The sequence below is a fragment of the Heptranchias perlo genome, chromosome 29 (assembly GCF_035084215.1).
Source record: "Heptranchias perlo isolate sHepPer1 chromosome 29, sHepPer1.hap1, whole genome shotgun sequence".
In the NCBI taxonomy this organism is placed as follows: Eukaryota; Metazoa; Chordata; class Chondrichthyes; order Hexanchiformes; family Hexanchidae; genus Heptranchias; species Heptranchias perlo.
This window is the reverse complement of record NC_090353.1, coordinates 7957499-7974063: the sequence shown is the minus strand read 5'-3', so window position 1 is coordinate 7974063 and position 16565 is coordinate 7957499. Positions and strand designations below refer to the sequence as shown.

General features: G+C 46.9%; 1 protein-coding gene across 1 annotated transcript in view; it reads left to right on the top strand.

Annotated features, from left to right (window-relative positions):
• plppr3a (phospholipid phosphatase related 3a) overlaps nt 1-16565 on the top strand; it is a 54471-nt gene that overhangs the window by 24702 nt on the left and 13204 nt on the right. Inside the window, exons 2-4 of the mRNA XM_067968659.1 lie at nt 2195-2380; nt 3748-3877; nt 9780-9975. Coding sequence (XP_067824760.1) covers nt 2195-2380; nt 3748-3877; nt 9780-9975 — 512 coding nt within the window. The remainder of the gene's footprint in view (nt 1-2194; nt 2381-3747; nt 3878-9779; nt 9976-16565) is intronic.

Here is a 16565-nt window from a genome sequence, read left to right as displayed (position 1 = left end):
CATGATTCTGTTACCTCCGGACTTGTCTACTCCAATGGTCTCCTGGCCAGCCTCCCATCTTCCACCCTCCATAAACCTGAGCTCGTCCAAAATTCTTCTGCCTGTATCCTAACTCAGACCAGTTCCCGTTAACCCATCACCCCTGTAGTCGCTGACCTACATTGGCTCCCGGTCTGGCAACGCCTCGATTTAAAAATTTGCATCCTTGTGTTTAAATCCCTCCATGGCCTCACTCCTCCTCTGTAACCTCCTCCAGCCCTACAACCCTCCAAGAACTTACTTTCCTCCAACTCTGGCCTCTTGTACATCCCTCGTCTCCTTCACCCCATCATTGGCAGTTGTGCCTTCAGCTCTGGAATTCCCTCCCTAAACCTCTCCACCTCTCTTTCCTCCCTTAAGACTCTGCTGAAAAGCTCCCTCTTTCACCAAGCATTTGGTCACCTGTCCTAATGTCTCCTTCTTTGGCTTGGTGTCAGTTTTTGTCTGATTATGCCCCTGTGAAGCTCCATGGGATGTTTTACCATGCTAATGGCGCTCTATGAATGCAAGTTGTTAATCATTCACTTGAAAGCGGATGGTTGGCAACTGCCTGCACAAGGAGAGCCACTGTGTGGGGCACTGCCAAGGGGCCGGTGCCAGCGGAGCTGTACCCCAGGAAGAAGAGAAAATTGGGAAGGGGGAAAGGGATGGAAAGTAAGTGCGTAAAGTTGTTCCTTCATGAAGACTGTTTGTGAAAGAGCCCTTAACAAAAAATTGGTTAACATTTACGAACATATGGAAAAGCGTATGAACAGACCAGCTGGTCCATCAAGCTTCTCCCTTCTTGACCTACACATACCATTAAACCCACTCCCACTCCTCCCTCACAACCATGCAATCTCCCGAGGGAGGCAAAAATACAAAGAAAAGAAACATCGGGCCAATTAAGGATTAAAAACTCTGGGAAATTCCTTTTGGATTCCCAAAGGCGATCAAGCAAGCTCCAGTCCAGTTAACCCACCAACCTTCTATAACACGAGATTTGAGAGATCTTCCTCTCGCAGAAACTCGCCCAGGTCCCTTGTGAAGGCCTATGGTGAATCCACACTCACCGCACGGACTGCGATCCGTTCCAGGAGTCAATCACTCATTGATTGCAAAGAAGAAACTTGCACTTACATAGCACATTATCACTTCCCTGGGCCTAGTTTGATTGGACCAATAAGGGTGACACTGAGTTGCCCCAGGGTCTCCTAACAAGAATCAGCACAAGTGCTCCTTTGAGGGCATCACTAATATAATAAACAAACATATGGTCCAATGAACATAAGAGCATAAGAAATAAGGGCAGGAGTGGGCTCTACAGCCCCTCGAGCCTGCTCCACCATTCAGTAAGATCATGGCTGATCTTCGACCAAAACTCCACTTTCCCACCCGATCCCCATATCCCTTGATTCCCCTAGAGTCCAAAAATCTATCGATATCAGAGAATATAGTCAATGTCTGAACATCTATAGCCCTCTGGGGTAGAGAATTCCAAAGACTCACAGCCCTCTGAGTGAAGAAATTCCTTCTCATCTCAATCTTAAATGGCCGACCCCTTATCCTGAGACTATGCCCCTTAGTTCTAGACTCTCCAGCCAGAGGAAACAACCTCTCAGCATCATCCCTGTCAAGCCCCCTCAGAATATTGTAAGAAATTAAAACTAAGAGATGCCAAAATAAGCAACAAAAGTCCCAATAAAACCAAAAGGAACCTTATCAACAAAATCATAATGTTGTTATCAGACACTCTATTATCGGTGCTCACTGGTCACGGAAGACTTCAAATGTACCTGGACACCTCAGTGCATTTACAACCATTTATTTTTGAGGCGCAGTCACCATTGCTGGGAGAATTTCTAGCTCCTCTTGGAATAGTGGCCGAAACATCTTTGACGTCCACCTGAGCCGGAAGACAGGGTCTCAGTTTAATGTCTCAACTGAAAGGCGGCACCTCCGACAGTGCAGCACTCACTCAGCAATGCACTGTCGGTTAGAATCTGTGCTGAAGTCCACAGTGGGGCTTGAACCCACATTTCTTGACTCAGGGTCAAGAGTGCGACTAAATGAACAAAGCTGCCTTTTGTCATATTGTTGGGGATGGGGGTGGTGGGTTGATGATATTTAAGAGAGTCCTGTGCTGAGGTACTAATGTTTAACATTCATATTGCAGCTTCCTATTGTCGCTTCATCGATCGTTACACTTTATTTCCTGGAACTGACGGATCTGTTCAGACCAGCCAAAGTGGGCTTCCAGTGCTATGACCGCACGCTGAGCATGCCCTATGTGGAACCCAGTGAGGAACTCATCCCACTACTGATGCTCCTCAGCTTGGCATTTGCTGGTCCAGCAGCCTCTGTAAGTAGCTTAGAGTTTACTCAACGGTTACTGCTTGATCATAAAACCATGGAATCATAGAACGATGCAGCCCAGAAGGAGGCATTCGGCCCATCGCGCCTGTGCCAGCTCTTTGAAAGAGCTATCCAACTACTCCCACTCCTGTGCTCTTTCCCCATGAAGGGTGCAGAGGAGATTTACTAGAATGGGACCAGGGATGAGGGACTTCAGTTATGTGGAGAGACTGGAGAAACTGGGGTTGTTCTCCTTAGAGCAGAGAAGGTTAAGAGGAGATTTGATAGAGATGTTCAAAATGATGAAGGGTTTTGATGGAGTAAATAAAGAGAAACTGTTTCCAGTGGCAGAAACGTCAGTAACCAGATTTAAGATAATTGGCAAAAGAACCAGAGGGGAAGATGAGGAGAAATTTTTTTTATACAGCGAGTTGTTGTGATCTGGAATGCACTGCCTGAAAGGGTGGAAGCAAATTCAATAATAACTTTCAAAAGGGAATTGGATAAATACTTGAAGGTGGAAAATCTACCCTATCAAATCCTTTAAATCATCTTAAATACCTCAATTAGAGACACCATGGAACTCCTGCTAACCTCATTATCTCATCTCCGTAGCACATTGGGAAACATAATTCTTTCAATCAACTGATCTGAAGATTACAGTAGATTCTACCTATTGTAATCTTCAGATCAGTTGACAGAATCTTTCACCTCTAAGGGGGGGGTGTATTATTGAGCAATTTGAGGGCATGTAAACAACATTCTGGGTGAAGAAGTTGCTCAGTTTACCATGGTTACCAATTTGTTCTTGTGGCCTATGTGGAGCCTCAGGGCTACGTTTAGAAGTAAAATTTCTGCGGGGGTTCTACCCATCTCATGCCGTAACTACGGCGGGGACCCGGGAGAAATGATGAAAACGGCCAGGGGCTTTCCGCTGATCTTCCTCCGAAGCTATGGTGGGAGATCGTGAGACCTCCCCGTAGATATTTTACCTCATAAAGTTTGAATCAGTGTCCCTATAATCTGCATATGTCTCCAGTTGCCAATACCAGCAGATCTTGCTGTTCGAATTTAAGACTTATCCACCAGAGAAGCAGGTCTCCTCGAACCTTTAGGCCCACGAAATTCAGCCAAGACAAACCATCCCCTCAGTCACCTTCCCTAACTCTGTTTTAACTTTCACTTGGTTCCCAGTTCCAGCCCTCCCCTCACAACCATGGGGCACCTTGGGACATTTTGTTATGTTAAAGGTGCCATATAAATCCAAGTAGGTGGTGATGTTCACAAGGTATTTGAATAAACACATTTAATTATATTATATGGTGCAGCCATTTTTTTCATAGTACCTTTCTTGTGTGTGGTTTTCTACCCCAGATTATGATTGGAGAAGGGATTGTCTATTGCTGCCAATCTAAACTGAAGAATAAAGAAGGTTCTGAGGGCAGCATTAACGCAGGAGGCTGCAACTTTAATTCCTTCCTCAGGCGGACTGTGAGGTTTGTTGGTAGGTTCACTATTACTGTGCACATTGCTCGTGAAGTAATTTGATGGGAACATAAAACTGTAGAAAAAAGATCAAGGTCCATCTAGTTTGCCATCGACCATCCTGGTAGTCACACGATAGAACGATAGTGGAGTTGTTGACTAATCATAGCAGTCAATCTCCATCAATTAGTCTACAACAGACCCAGACAGAAGGTGAGGAAACCCCCAATGGTGGAGAGCTGTGGGAAGCATATGTCCATGATGCCACATTAGTAAAATATCCTCCACTTTAGTTCCATGAGATCCTTGTTGAGGAACGTGTGATGGAGCAGATTGCATCAATAGCTAGCAGGGAAGTGGGGAGGTGAGTGTTGGAGAGATGGGCTTCATGGAGGCTTTTGAAGGTGAGGAACGGTGAGGCAAAGTGGAAGGGTTTTATGAAGAGAATTTCACAGTTTAGGGTTGTAATGGCCAATGGCTCTGCTGGCAGTAGTGCAGTGGCGGGAGGAAGGGATATATCAAAGTTAGAGGAGTGGGCTTCTTTGCCTTCAACTCTCAAATGTCCAGATGATGTGTATTGGGAGGGACTTTAGCCATCAGTAGCACTGGCTGCATGTCCACATATCCAATATTATCCTATTTTACTGTATTGGACCAATTCCGTGATCCCTTGTTCCCAGCAGCAAGCCATGGTCATAGGGAGCACAGGTTGGAAAATCGGGGATAGCCCTATCCACAACCAATACTTCCAACCAACACAAAGCATAGTTTCCCTACTTTGAGCACGGGATTGTGCCATTAAGGTCTAGATAGTTTCTGCTGTTGCTCGGTAATAGCACTCTTGCCTCTGAGTCATGAGGTTGTGGGTTCACGTCCCCCACCAAAGACTTGAGCACATAATCTGCGGTACTGACTGCAGTACTGAGTGAGTGCTGCACTGTCAGAGGTGCCGTCTTTTGGATGAGACGTTAAACCGAGGCTCCGTCTGCCCTCTTGGTTGGACGTAAAAGATCCAGTTGCGCTATTACTAAGAAGAGCAGGGGAGTTCTCACTGGTGTCCTGGCCAAAATTTATCCCTCAACCAACATCACTAAAACAGATGATCTGATCATTAGCTCAGTGCTGTTTGTGGGACCTTGCTGTGCACAAATTGGCTGGCATATTTCCTACATTACCACAGTGAGTACAGTTCAAAAGTACTTCATTGGCTGTAAAGAGCTTTGGGACGTCCTGAGGTTGTGAAAGGCACTATATAAATGCAAGTCTTTCTTTCTTATTCTCTAGGCTTTGTTCACTGGAGTGCTTTTGTGGCACAGTGCAGACAGAGTTCAATCAGGAATCAGATAGTGGATTGGGATAGTTAATGACCACTGTTTATTCACACACATTGGACTGATTCCAGTCAGACTGGCCTACTACACTCACAGTGTAATACCCCTCTGGCTTAAGCTACCCTTATATTAGACACTATTCAGATTAGTTGAGCTACACTATTTGCAATTCTACCAGGCTTTTAACAAATATTCCCCCCTCCCCTCGCCCCCCGGGTTAATCCTCATCACCCTAGGATTCAGTTAGATTTCCTTCTTCATCAATCCTATTCGAATGGCCACAAAAACAGGAACTGTTGGAAACACTCAGCAGGTCAGCCAGTATCTGCGGAGAGAAAGACCAAGTTGAAGGGGATTCAGACCCTTTGTCAAACGATGAAGGGTTCACATCTGAAACATTAACTCATCTGTTCTCTCCTCGGTTGTTTGACCTGCTGAGTGTTTCCAGCATTTTCTGCTTTTTCTTCCAGATTTCCAGCTTTTTCCGGGGTGGGGGTGGGGGGAGGTTTTCTTTGTATTGATTTGATTGACCAGTTGCACTAAGAGAGGACCGCAGTGCTGGGCAATGTTTCTAACCCCTTGGTGAGTTTGGGGGAAGGGTGGAGCCTGTTAGTGTGGCATCTTCTATAGTGGCCACATTTGCCAACAAGCCCACTGTGGGAATTCTATTCTATTCACTATCGAACATGGCTCCATCCTTAAGTTGACTAACTGCATTTTATCTCATTTCAAATAGCTAGCTATGTATTTATGAAGGGAGCCTGCATTCTTCTACAATACAGGGATGCAACAGAGCATCAAGTTTATACCCTTATACCCTTCCTAGTTAGCATCTGGACAGTTGAAGTTGGAGACGAATACTTTGATATTTGGACAGTTGAGCATCTCAGGGTACTTCAGTTAGTGTAGTTTCAGGCAGGAGAAGACCTTCGGCCCATCTAGCCCACCTATCTACAGCATTCGCTTGGTGCATTTCTAATAAAAATCAGTGTCAGCCTTGGCTCTGTGGGTAGCACTCTCACCTCTGAGTCGGAAGGTTTCCAGGTTTATGTCTCATTCCAGAGACTTGGGCACAGAACCTGGACTGACACTGAGAGAGTGCGGCACTGTTGGGGGTGCCGTCATTCAAATGAGCCCCTGTCTGCCCCCCTCAGGATGGATGTAAAAGATGCCATGGCACTATTTGAAGAAGAGAAAGGGAATTCTCCCCGGTGTCCTGGCAAAAATGTATCCCTCAACCAATATCACATAAAACAAATTATCTACTCATTATCTCATTGCTGTTTGTGGGAGCTTGCTCTGCATTCCCTACATTACAACAATGACTACACTTCAAAAGTACTTCACTGGCTGTAAACTACTCTGGGACGTGATGAAATTCACTATATAAATGCAAGTTCTTTCTTTCTTTCAACCCTGAATCACATTTGTTGACAATAACCTGTCTAGTTCAAATTGAACGCCAACATTAACACACTGGCACCTCCATAGTAAATTGGTTGGATTTTCATTACATAGGTCTGGCAGAAGAAAGCTCTTCAGCCCATTTGAACCCAACCCTATTGATTATCCGTTGTAGCAGTTGGCCGTTTTTCGAATGAGTCCAGTGTCCTGGCCTCGAGCACTCTTCCTGGCAACCTGTTGCATCATGGGATCAACATTTCCAGGCAGGTGAGGTCTGGGTGTATCCAGACACCTTTGCAAGTGGATGGTGCGCACAGGTGAGGTCTGTGCTGGTATAACTACACTCCCACTGGTGGGTGTTACAAGAGTCAGGATCTGGAATGGTACTCAGACATGCCTTCAGATAAATGGCCCGTTTGTACTCGGCAAACCTCTCTGGGGGGGGAGAAATAAAAAGAAATAAAGACTTACATTTATATAGCACCTTTCACAACCTCAGGATGTCCCAAAGTACTTTTGAAGTGTTGTTATGTAGGAAACCCGGCAGTCAATTTGTGCACAGCAAGATCCCACAAACAGCAATGTGATAATGATCAGATAATCAGTTTTCAGGTGTTGGTTGAGGGATAAATATTGGCCAGAACACCAGGGAGGACTTTCCTGCTCTTCTGCAAGATCATGCCATGGGGCCTTTTACATCCACCTGAGACAGGGCCTCAGTTTAATATCTCATTTGAAAGACAGCATCTCTAACAGTCCAGCACACCCTCAGAAAAGCACTGAAGTGTTAGCCTAGATTTTGTGGTCAAGTGTCTGAAGTGGGACATGAACCAACACCTTCTGACTCAGAGGCAAGAGTGCGATCCACTGAGCCACGACTGGCACCTAACATGCGCTGCCTTAGTCTCATCATTGAAGAATATTAAACTCAGGCCCCAGAAGAGCCTGCTTTAAATTGAGAAGAGAACAGATTAGAGCTTTGACATTTCCAACAATTTCTGTCATTTGGGGGGGACTTTTCAGCAGTCAGTTCTGTCTCACTGTGTCTTTGCTTCCCATTCACTAACATAAAAGGTCATTTCTGCTTTTGATTTTGCAGGGTAATGAATTTGAAAGCTAACAGCTGCTTCCTTGCACTTCAAAGAAAGTTTTTTCTTTGTTGAACTCTGGTTGCCATCTGGGCCGTTTTCTCCAGAGAGATCTCACTGCTTAGTCGGAGAGTTGCATCAATGAATAATTCTCCCTGTAGAAAGCAGATAAAGAGAGTCAAATCGGCAAAAAATAAAATAACAGTAGAAAATAATAGTAGAACATAGGCATTGTGTTCGTGCCTGCTTATTATTTAACCTCCGTTTCTACTCAGTGCTGAGAGTTTAGAGTAACATCGCCATTCTCTGGAGGTTACCAAAGCCTAAAGGGAAATAATTTCTGACCGGTTTAATTCAGATCTCATTACGATGAGCCCATGGCCCAAAACTCAGCATTAATTACCATTGATTTGGTAGCTATTGCCTAAGTAGAGTGTGACGATTGAGAATGTCACTCCAGTGTGGTCGGAGGGTATCGGTCTGGGTTTGGAGCTTAGACGGATTGGTAAAGGAACAATGTCGAGGCGCCCTGCACCAAACGCCAGCTCTGTCACAGCAACCGATGGTCAACAGGGATCCCGACCTCTTCATTTTTATTTTGGTGGATTTTTATGCAGTCATCACAAGACGGGGAGTAGATTTTCAGCATGCTGTCTGGGTATAAAACTGGCCTTGTGGATCGGCCACCTGCTATAGAAACCAGAAACCAAAGCATAAACGCATTGAAGGGGAAGCTAGATAAGTTCATCAGGGAGAAATGAATAGAAGGTTATGCTGATAGGATTAGATGAAGGAGGGTGGGAGGAGGCTCGTGTGGAGCATAAACACCGGCATAGACCTGTTGGGCCGAATGGCCTGTTTCTGAGCTGTAAATTCTATGTAAATGAAAATCGTGCGGTTTCCATAATGGGCTGAATAATGTCAGTTATGGTTGAGATTAACATCCCGGAGTCGCTTGCTTTCCTTCTGATGAAGGGATTTCACAGCATCCTCTTCTTAGTTACCTCCCTCAGGAGATTAGGTTGAGGTGAGTGGGAAGGAGTGGGTCGATGAGCCTAGTGGTCTTTTTCATTCCATTCACTTTGAACTTGTAGACCCACTTAGAGAATGAGCATGTGGTGGACTATCGCCTTTACCTCTCCACCTTCGTCCCTTCTCACCTGAAGGTGTTGACTCCCTCGCTGGGTGTGATTCCATGTGCAGCTGTCCCTCTCTGGTATCTCACCCTACTGACTCTTATTCACATGTGGGCCTTGGCGATGAGTATCAGTGGACAATTGGAAAACCTAAGAGCCAAGCCTAATCTTGTCCTGTTCCAGCATCCACATCCACATTCCAGTAGTTGTCACTGTATAGGAATCAGCCGCAGGATTTCCCCCTGTGTCACCCAGGAAGAGCCTCAACCTTTTGCACAGGCCAGGGAATTCAACCTGTGACTTTCTTGGGTCTGCGTGCTCAAAGCTGGAGACTTTTGGGTGGATCTTCCTTCACTAGCGATGGAAATGGAGGTTAAAATTGGATGGTGAGGCCTACTGCCTCCTTCACATCCTGACCTGAATTTCCCACCACTGCCGGGATCACCAATGGTCGCTCCTCCCCCACCCGCTGCATGCAGATACTGACCGGTGGGCAGAGCCCAGGTTCACGGCCCATTTCCCTCTTGCCCGTCCCTGTTCCTGCTGCTCCCCTGGTCCGCCAGGTGAAGCCTGGGTGTAGTACCTGGGCTAGAGGTGGGACTGGCCCTCCTGATGGAGAGAGAAGGCCTTGATGTGGCCTCATTTCAGTCCCCAGCATCTATCTGCTGAAGTCCTTGGTCTTGACTGAACCCTTCAGTGGGAGATTAGTTAAGGGTCTTCTGCCCTTTAATGCGGTGGCTCTCCAGTCATTCAGATGCCCTAGCAACAGTCCTGGGGGGAGGGGATAACTGGTGGCCTTCCATTTGGTGATGGGAATCCCCCCGGGAGCCCACCATAAATACCTAATGACCCTTGACCCAGGAAACTGGGCCGAGGTCATGGCGGCTTTCTGTTTATTTTTTGCTGTATGGGGAGTGGTCATACTTAGTGTCTCAGATCTCTTTTCCATTGTGGCTCTCCAGGTGTACACGTATTCGGGCTCTGTGCTACGGCCCTTGTGACCGACATCATACAGCTGGCAACCGGCTACCACGCCCCCTTCTTCCTAACAGTGTGCAAACCGAACTACACCCTCCACGGCATCTCGTGCGACAACAACCCCTACATCACGCAGGATATCTGCTCTGGCTCGGACCATCATGCCATCGTCTCCGCAAGGTAACCCGTTTATACCCACTCCCGGGATTTGGGCATCGCTATTGCCCATCCCTCATTGCCCCGAGAAGGTGGTGATGGGCCTTCTTTGGTACCGAGGGGCTTGCTAGGCCACTTCAGAGGGTGGTCAAGAGTCAACCAGGTTGATGTGGGGCTGGAGTCACATATAGGCCGGCCTGAGGAAGGACAGCAGATTTCCATTCATAAAATTGGGTTCTTATGACAATGTGGTAGCTTCATGGTCACTTACTGATAATAGGTTTTTTTTAAAACTGAATTCAAATTCTCAAGCTACCATGGTGGGATTTGAACTTGTGTTCTCTGGATTACTAGTCCAATAACATAACCAGTACACTACCGTACCCTCACCCTGCCTGCCGGAAACTGAAAGGGGTGATTAAAAGAGCACTGCCATTCATCAGCTGGTCTACCAGGTTTGAAGCAGACTCTTGAGCAGCGACACAGGAACTTAAAAATTAATATCAATTCATCGATAATTATTTCTGCTCCTGTAAGCTTAACTTTGAGTACAAACCAAAAAAAAGACCCTTTGCAAATGTTCACACCATGAAAGATGTCGGGGGTGATTTTAAGGGGGCAATTGCGGGTGTTTTGGAGGGCTCCAAAATTCATGGAAATCCCGTTCGGGTTCGGAAGCCGGCTTCAACCTGCCGACATCCGAGTTTCCCCAGGGACCCACCTGTGTGCGTGTGAGCGACCTGAAACCGGAAGTCCCGCTGACAATAAATCCGGGATGACAGTTAAAGAGCCAAATGAGGTATTTAAGGCACTTTACCTGGGACAGATGAAGGGGTTAGAAAGATTTTTAACTCACCTGGGCGGCTTGCCCACCGCTCCTGATTCAGGCCTGGTGAAACCAGACGTGAAGGGCCGTATCAGGGAAAAAGATTCTAAATAAATTAAATGAAAAAACATGCAAGGAAGTGAAAACACTAAATGAACCTACCTTTGAAACTTGCTCCGACGTCCGATGTCTCCCGCTCCGATATCCCCCTCTCTCCCCCCCCCCCCTCCGATCTTCCGTTCCAGCACCGGATGACGTCTCGCTCGCTCCCTTTCTCGTCCCCCCCCCTCCCCCACACATGTCGCAGCTCCTGACGGCCTGTCAATCAGGCTGGCTGCCGGGCGTGAGACCCGGAGAGGACGTTAATCACTATTAATCAACGTGCGATCGTGTCGGAAACGGTAAGTTTGGTTCATGCGGGTTTGCCACGCGCCCCTTCACCCCCCCACTCCCCGCCAACCTGCCACCATGGAAAAATTGAGCCCGTTGTGTTTGCCACAGTGCCGTCCCATATCTGTAGTCGAATTTTCAGACCGCAACAAAACTCCTCGATATGTCGACAGGATTCTTTGACAATGAAAAATACATTCTATTTAGGGTTGTGTTCTCTTATCAAATGCAAATGCAATGAATGGCCTGATTCTGGATACGTTTCACCTGTCCTAACTGTACACAGATTGCACTCATCCCCAAAGGTGCCTCAGGGACCCAATGTAGAGGCTCAAACTGACACCGACTGCTATCTCCCCACCCCAACCTTCATTTACCTCTCCCCGCTCAGCCTGGGACTGCCGTTAGCCACTCCTTCCACCCTCCCCTCCCCTCTGCTGCATCTAAATGCCTGCAGGGGTTCAGGGGCCTAGGGGCCTGTGCTCCTGGCCCATTTCCCTTCCAGGACCACCTGGTGTGAAAGGTGGGCCTAGTTGAGGCCTTCTCTCCCTCTGACTACTTACCTGCCAAGGCCTTTGACAGAAGACTTGTTCCAGTCTTTGGGCCTTGTGGACTTGAAAATGGGGTCCACAGTCTTCCTATATTGAATCATACATTCTATATGTGCATTGGTAAAACTCCATGGACTAGCTGACACTTGTGGGTACGATATGATATTAGTAACAAACACGTGGATGTAAACTTAACCAAGACATTAACCTGTTCAGTACTGACACCGCACAGCTCTGTATAGTCTAACAGACTGCATCAGGAGGCATCTGTAATGGGAGCAGGCCTCCAATGAATTTGGAACCTGCTGGACTCTGAAAGCACAGAATGAATTGGGGTCCCAAGCCCAAAGTCTTCACTTTCCCTAATGTGTGCTCCGAGCTCCCTGAGAGAGAGTTCAACAAACTGCAGAATTGAGGGGAGAATTTTTACTGCCTCCGTTCAGTCAAATTGGAAGCACCACATTCACCACTCGATTCCCGCCCCACAGCCATTTTCACGTCACTGTTTTTTGGACTGCAGAGGTGCCCGGTTGACCCAACCTGGAGCCTGGCACATTTACTCAAATTGAGGTCCCATCACTTAGACACGATCAATCACTGAGACAGGGCCCATCATTAAGATAATGCTCACCACTTAGACAGGTCCCATCACTTAGACAGGTCCCATCACTTAGACAGGTCCCATCATTTAGACAGGTCCCATCACTTAGACAGGTCCCATCACTTAGACAGGCCCCATCACTTAGACAGGCCCCATCACTTAGACAGGCCCCATCACTTAGACAGGCCCCATCACTTAGACAGGCCCCATCACTTAGACAGGCCCCATGACCGAGACAGGTCCCATCACTTAGACAGGCCCCATCACTTAGACAGTCCCCATGACCGAGACAGGTCCCATCACTTAGACAGGTCCCATCACTTAGACAGGCCCCATCACTTAGACAGGTCCCATCACTTAGACAGGCCCCATCACTTAGACAGGCCCCATCACTTAGACAGGTCCCATCACTTAGACAGGCCCCATCACTTAGACAGGCTCCATCACTTAGACAGGCCCCATCACTTAGACAGGCTCCATCACTTAGACAGGCCCCATCACTTAGACAGTCCCCATGACCGAGACAGGTCCCATCACTTAGACAGGCTCCATCACTTAGACAGGGCCCATCACTTAGACAGTCCCCATGACCAAGACAGGGCCCATCACTTGGACAGGCTCCATCACTTAGACAGGCTCCATCACTTAGACAGGGCCCATCACTTAGACAGGCCCCATCACTTAGACAGGCTCCATCACTTAGACAGGGCCCATCACTTAGACAGGTCCCATCACTTAGACAGGCTCCATCACTTAGACAGGGCCCATCACTTAGACAGTCCCCATGACCAAGACAGGGCCCATCACTTGGACAGGCGCGCGATGCAATTTTCATGACCTATTGAGAGGGACGTTGGCTGCAGGCACCCTGCTCAGTAAATTCTAGCGGGCAAAACGTGGAGGCCCAGTAGCGGGTCGAAAAAAACGAGTCATTAAACAAGAAAAGAATTGAAACCTGACAGTTCGGAAGTTTTCTCCTCCAGGCCTCACAAAGAAAGTTTGGGCTGCTGCCACCCGGGCTCCTCCCCGACCTGTGAAACCCTCTTGAACCCCAACTCCATGACAAGCGCTGACCGCCTGTACGGTGGGCCCCAGGCTGCCTGATCTTCAGGGGCCGATCGCCAGTGAGCTGCCTCCGGAGGCCAGCTGGCCGGCGCCATGTAAATGAGGCCCAGCTGTTAAAATGGGCCGGGCCTTCCCACTGCAGCTTTTGGGTGGGCTGCCTGGTCATCCCGCCCGAGAGTTAAAACTCCTCCTTTGTGGACGGGTCTAGAATGACGCCGTCCATCCACTAGGTCATTGGAGAGATGTTCTGGGCCATCAGCCCAGGCCAGGACTAGTTCAGCAGCAAATGCCTGTAGATGCCGGGAACACGGCGCTGCACCTCGACATTATCTGTCGGTACAAAAAAAAAATCCACATGGACCATCAGTGGCAGAGCTTAACACATCGCTTCTCCTACATGTGGACACTCCCAAGCCAGTGCAGCCACCTGGAATTCTGTCCTTCCCACAGTTCAAATGCGGAGCTGACCGTCACGTGCTGCACAAGAGTTAATCCAACCTGACAGTTGTTGGCTCTTCCAACACACTTCTTCCAGGTCTTTCACTGCAGTCAACTTCACAAGACGCCTGCCCCCCCACCCCCCAATTACAATCGCCTACAGTGCACCCTGTTGATAAGCCGCCTGATGCAAAACAGAGGTGGGAATAGGAGAGCAGGAAAATCTTAGCTGTCGACAGCTAGTGACTATCAGCAGGTCGATAAAAACGAGTCACTAAACAAGAAAAGAACTGTAACCTGACAGCTCAGGAATGTGAGTGGCCAGATTATTAGAATCTTGTGATATATCCAAACATTTGACAAGAAGGAAAGAGGTACACACACCAAATCATAGTCCTGGAGTCTCATCACAAGAGACAGCAAAAAAATACCCAAAGGCGTAAATGCTGTAATTAGATTAAACTCTGGCCTGCCAGACAGAAGAGATAGCAAGGAGAGAATGGGATATTAAGCAAGTGGAAACACAGTCACTTAAGGCTTTTAAAAATCCACTTGAATTCTTCCTGAATTGCAAATCCTTTGCCATAGGGGGAAGGTTTAAAGGAATGATTATAGCACACAACAAGGCAAAGAGCCAACGGGAACGATCGAGGTGCAGGCAATCAATGTTTGAAGATATAGCCTCAGAGATACTTCCTCCAGGGCCAAGGATGAGGAACAAAAAAATATTGTACGATTTGAATGTGCTCACTTTTAAAAAGGAGGAATCAAGAACGAGGGGACATAATCTTAAAATTAGAGCTAAGCTGTTCAGGAGTGAAATCAAGAAGCATTTTTTCACACAAAGGGTAGTGGAAATCTGGAACTCCGTCCCCAAAAGGCTGTGGATTTTTTTTTTATTTGTTCATGGGATGTGGGCGTCGCTGGCGAGGCCGGCATTTATTGCCCATCCCTAATTGCCCTTGAGAAGGTGGTGGTGAGCCGCCTGCTTCAACCGTTGGGATCAGTTGGAGCTTTCAAGACTGAAATCGATAGATTTTTTTGTTGGGTAAGGAATATGGAGCTAAGACGGGTGAATGGGATTAAGGTACAGATCAGCCATGATCGAATTGAACGGCAGAGCAGGCTCGAGGGGCTGAATGGCCTACTCCTTTTCCAATGTTCCTATTTAAATCCTTATTTTAAGTGAATTTGGAATATTGTTCATTGAGCGAGTAGCTTTCCAACATTTTTGAGATGACTTTTAAACAACCAGAAGTGATTGGGAGTGTGTAGAAATATTGGAATACACAGGGGATATTTGTTTGAAGTTTAGAAAAAATGTCCCCTGTGTATTGGTGAGATAACCTGAGCCTCTTGAGTATGTCAGCACCTCAGAAACGCCCCCGACCATCTTATTGTTTATCTTATATTCATGTTTCCAAAACGTTGGTGGACTTTTCCCACTGTTACTTTGGTGCATTCTTTCTTTCTGTCATTCCTGCTGTGCTTTCTCGCCCTTGGTACCCGTTACAATCAGCTGGCTACGAGAGCAGTCTCTGTCGATACTTCACGCAGTGATACTCCGATTAAAAGGAAAAGAACTTGCACCATATCAGAACTACTTTGATGCACAGTCACTGTTGTTATGTGAATAAATGCAGCATCCAATTTTCCCACAGCAAAATCCCCAACCGGATGAGATGAATGACTGCCAACTAATTTAATTTTTGGTGGTGTTGGTTGAGGGAGGAATGTTGGCCAAACCTCTCGGAGAACTTGAAATAGTACCTTGGGACCTTTTATGACCACCTGAACTGACAGGCAGGACCTCTGTATGTTGCTTCATTTTCAAGACAGCTCCATTAACAATGTAGTGCTCCCACACTACTGCACTGAAATATCATCTAGATTATGTATTCCAACCCTGTAGTGCAGCTTGAACCCAAAACTTTCTGGCTCAGGTATTACCCACTGAGCCAGGCTGACATTTATGAACTAGCAGGTAATCGAGATAAGAAAGTAAGATTAGAATATGGCCAGAGTTATTGTTAGCCATGACTCAGTAGTAGCACTATTGCTTCTGAGTTAGAAGGTCATGAGTTCAAGTCCCACTCCAGAGACTTAAGATCATAATCCAGGCTAATGCTTGAGGGAGTATTGCACTGTCAGAGATGTTGTCTTTTGGATGAGATGTAAAACCTCTCAAGTGCAAATAAAAGATTCCACAGCACTATTCAAAGAAGAACAGGGGAGTTTCTCCCTGGTGTTCTGGCCAATATTTATCCCTCAACCAAAAGAAACAGATTATCTGGTCAGATTATTGCTGTTTGTGGGACCTTGCTGTGTGCAAATTAACTGCTAAATTTCCTACATTACAACAGTAACAATACTTCAAAAGTACGTCATTGGTTATAAAGCACTTTGGGACATTGTGAAAGGTACTGTATGAATCCAATTCATCTTCTATTTATGTCTGAGAGTCATTGGGGAGAAGGACATGATGAACTGCTCGAGGAATATTTTGTTGACGTTGTGAGGTGTGCACAGTGACGTGTCACTAAGCTCCCGCAGTGAAGGGAGTGAGTGTGTAGGTTTGACTCAGTCCACTTTTACTGACAACACAGACAGACCGATCACCACCGCACTTCAGTGTTTGCGTTGAGAATTTCAATGAAGCTTTTTGTGTTTCGATATGGTAAAGCGATCCAGAAGGAATAGGATATCATGGGAGGTGGAAGATTGACTGTGACAACCTCATTCC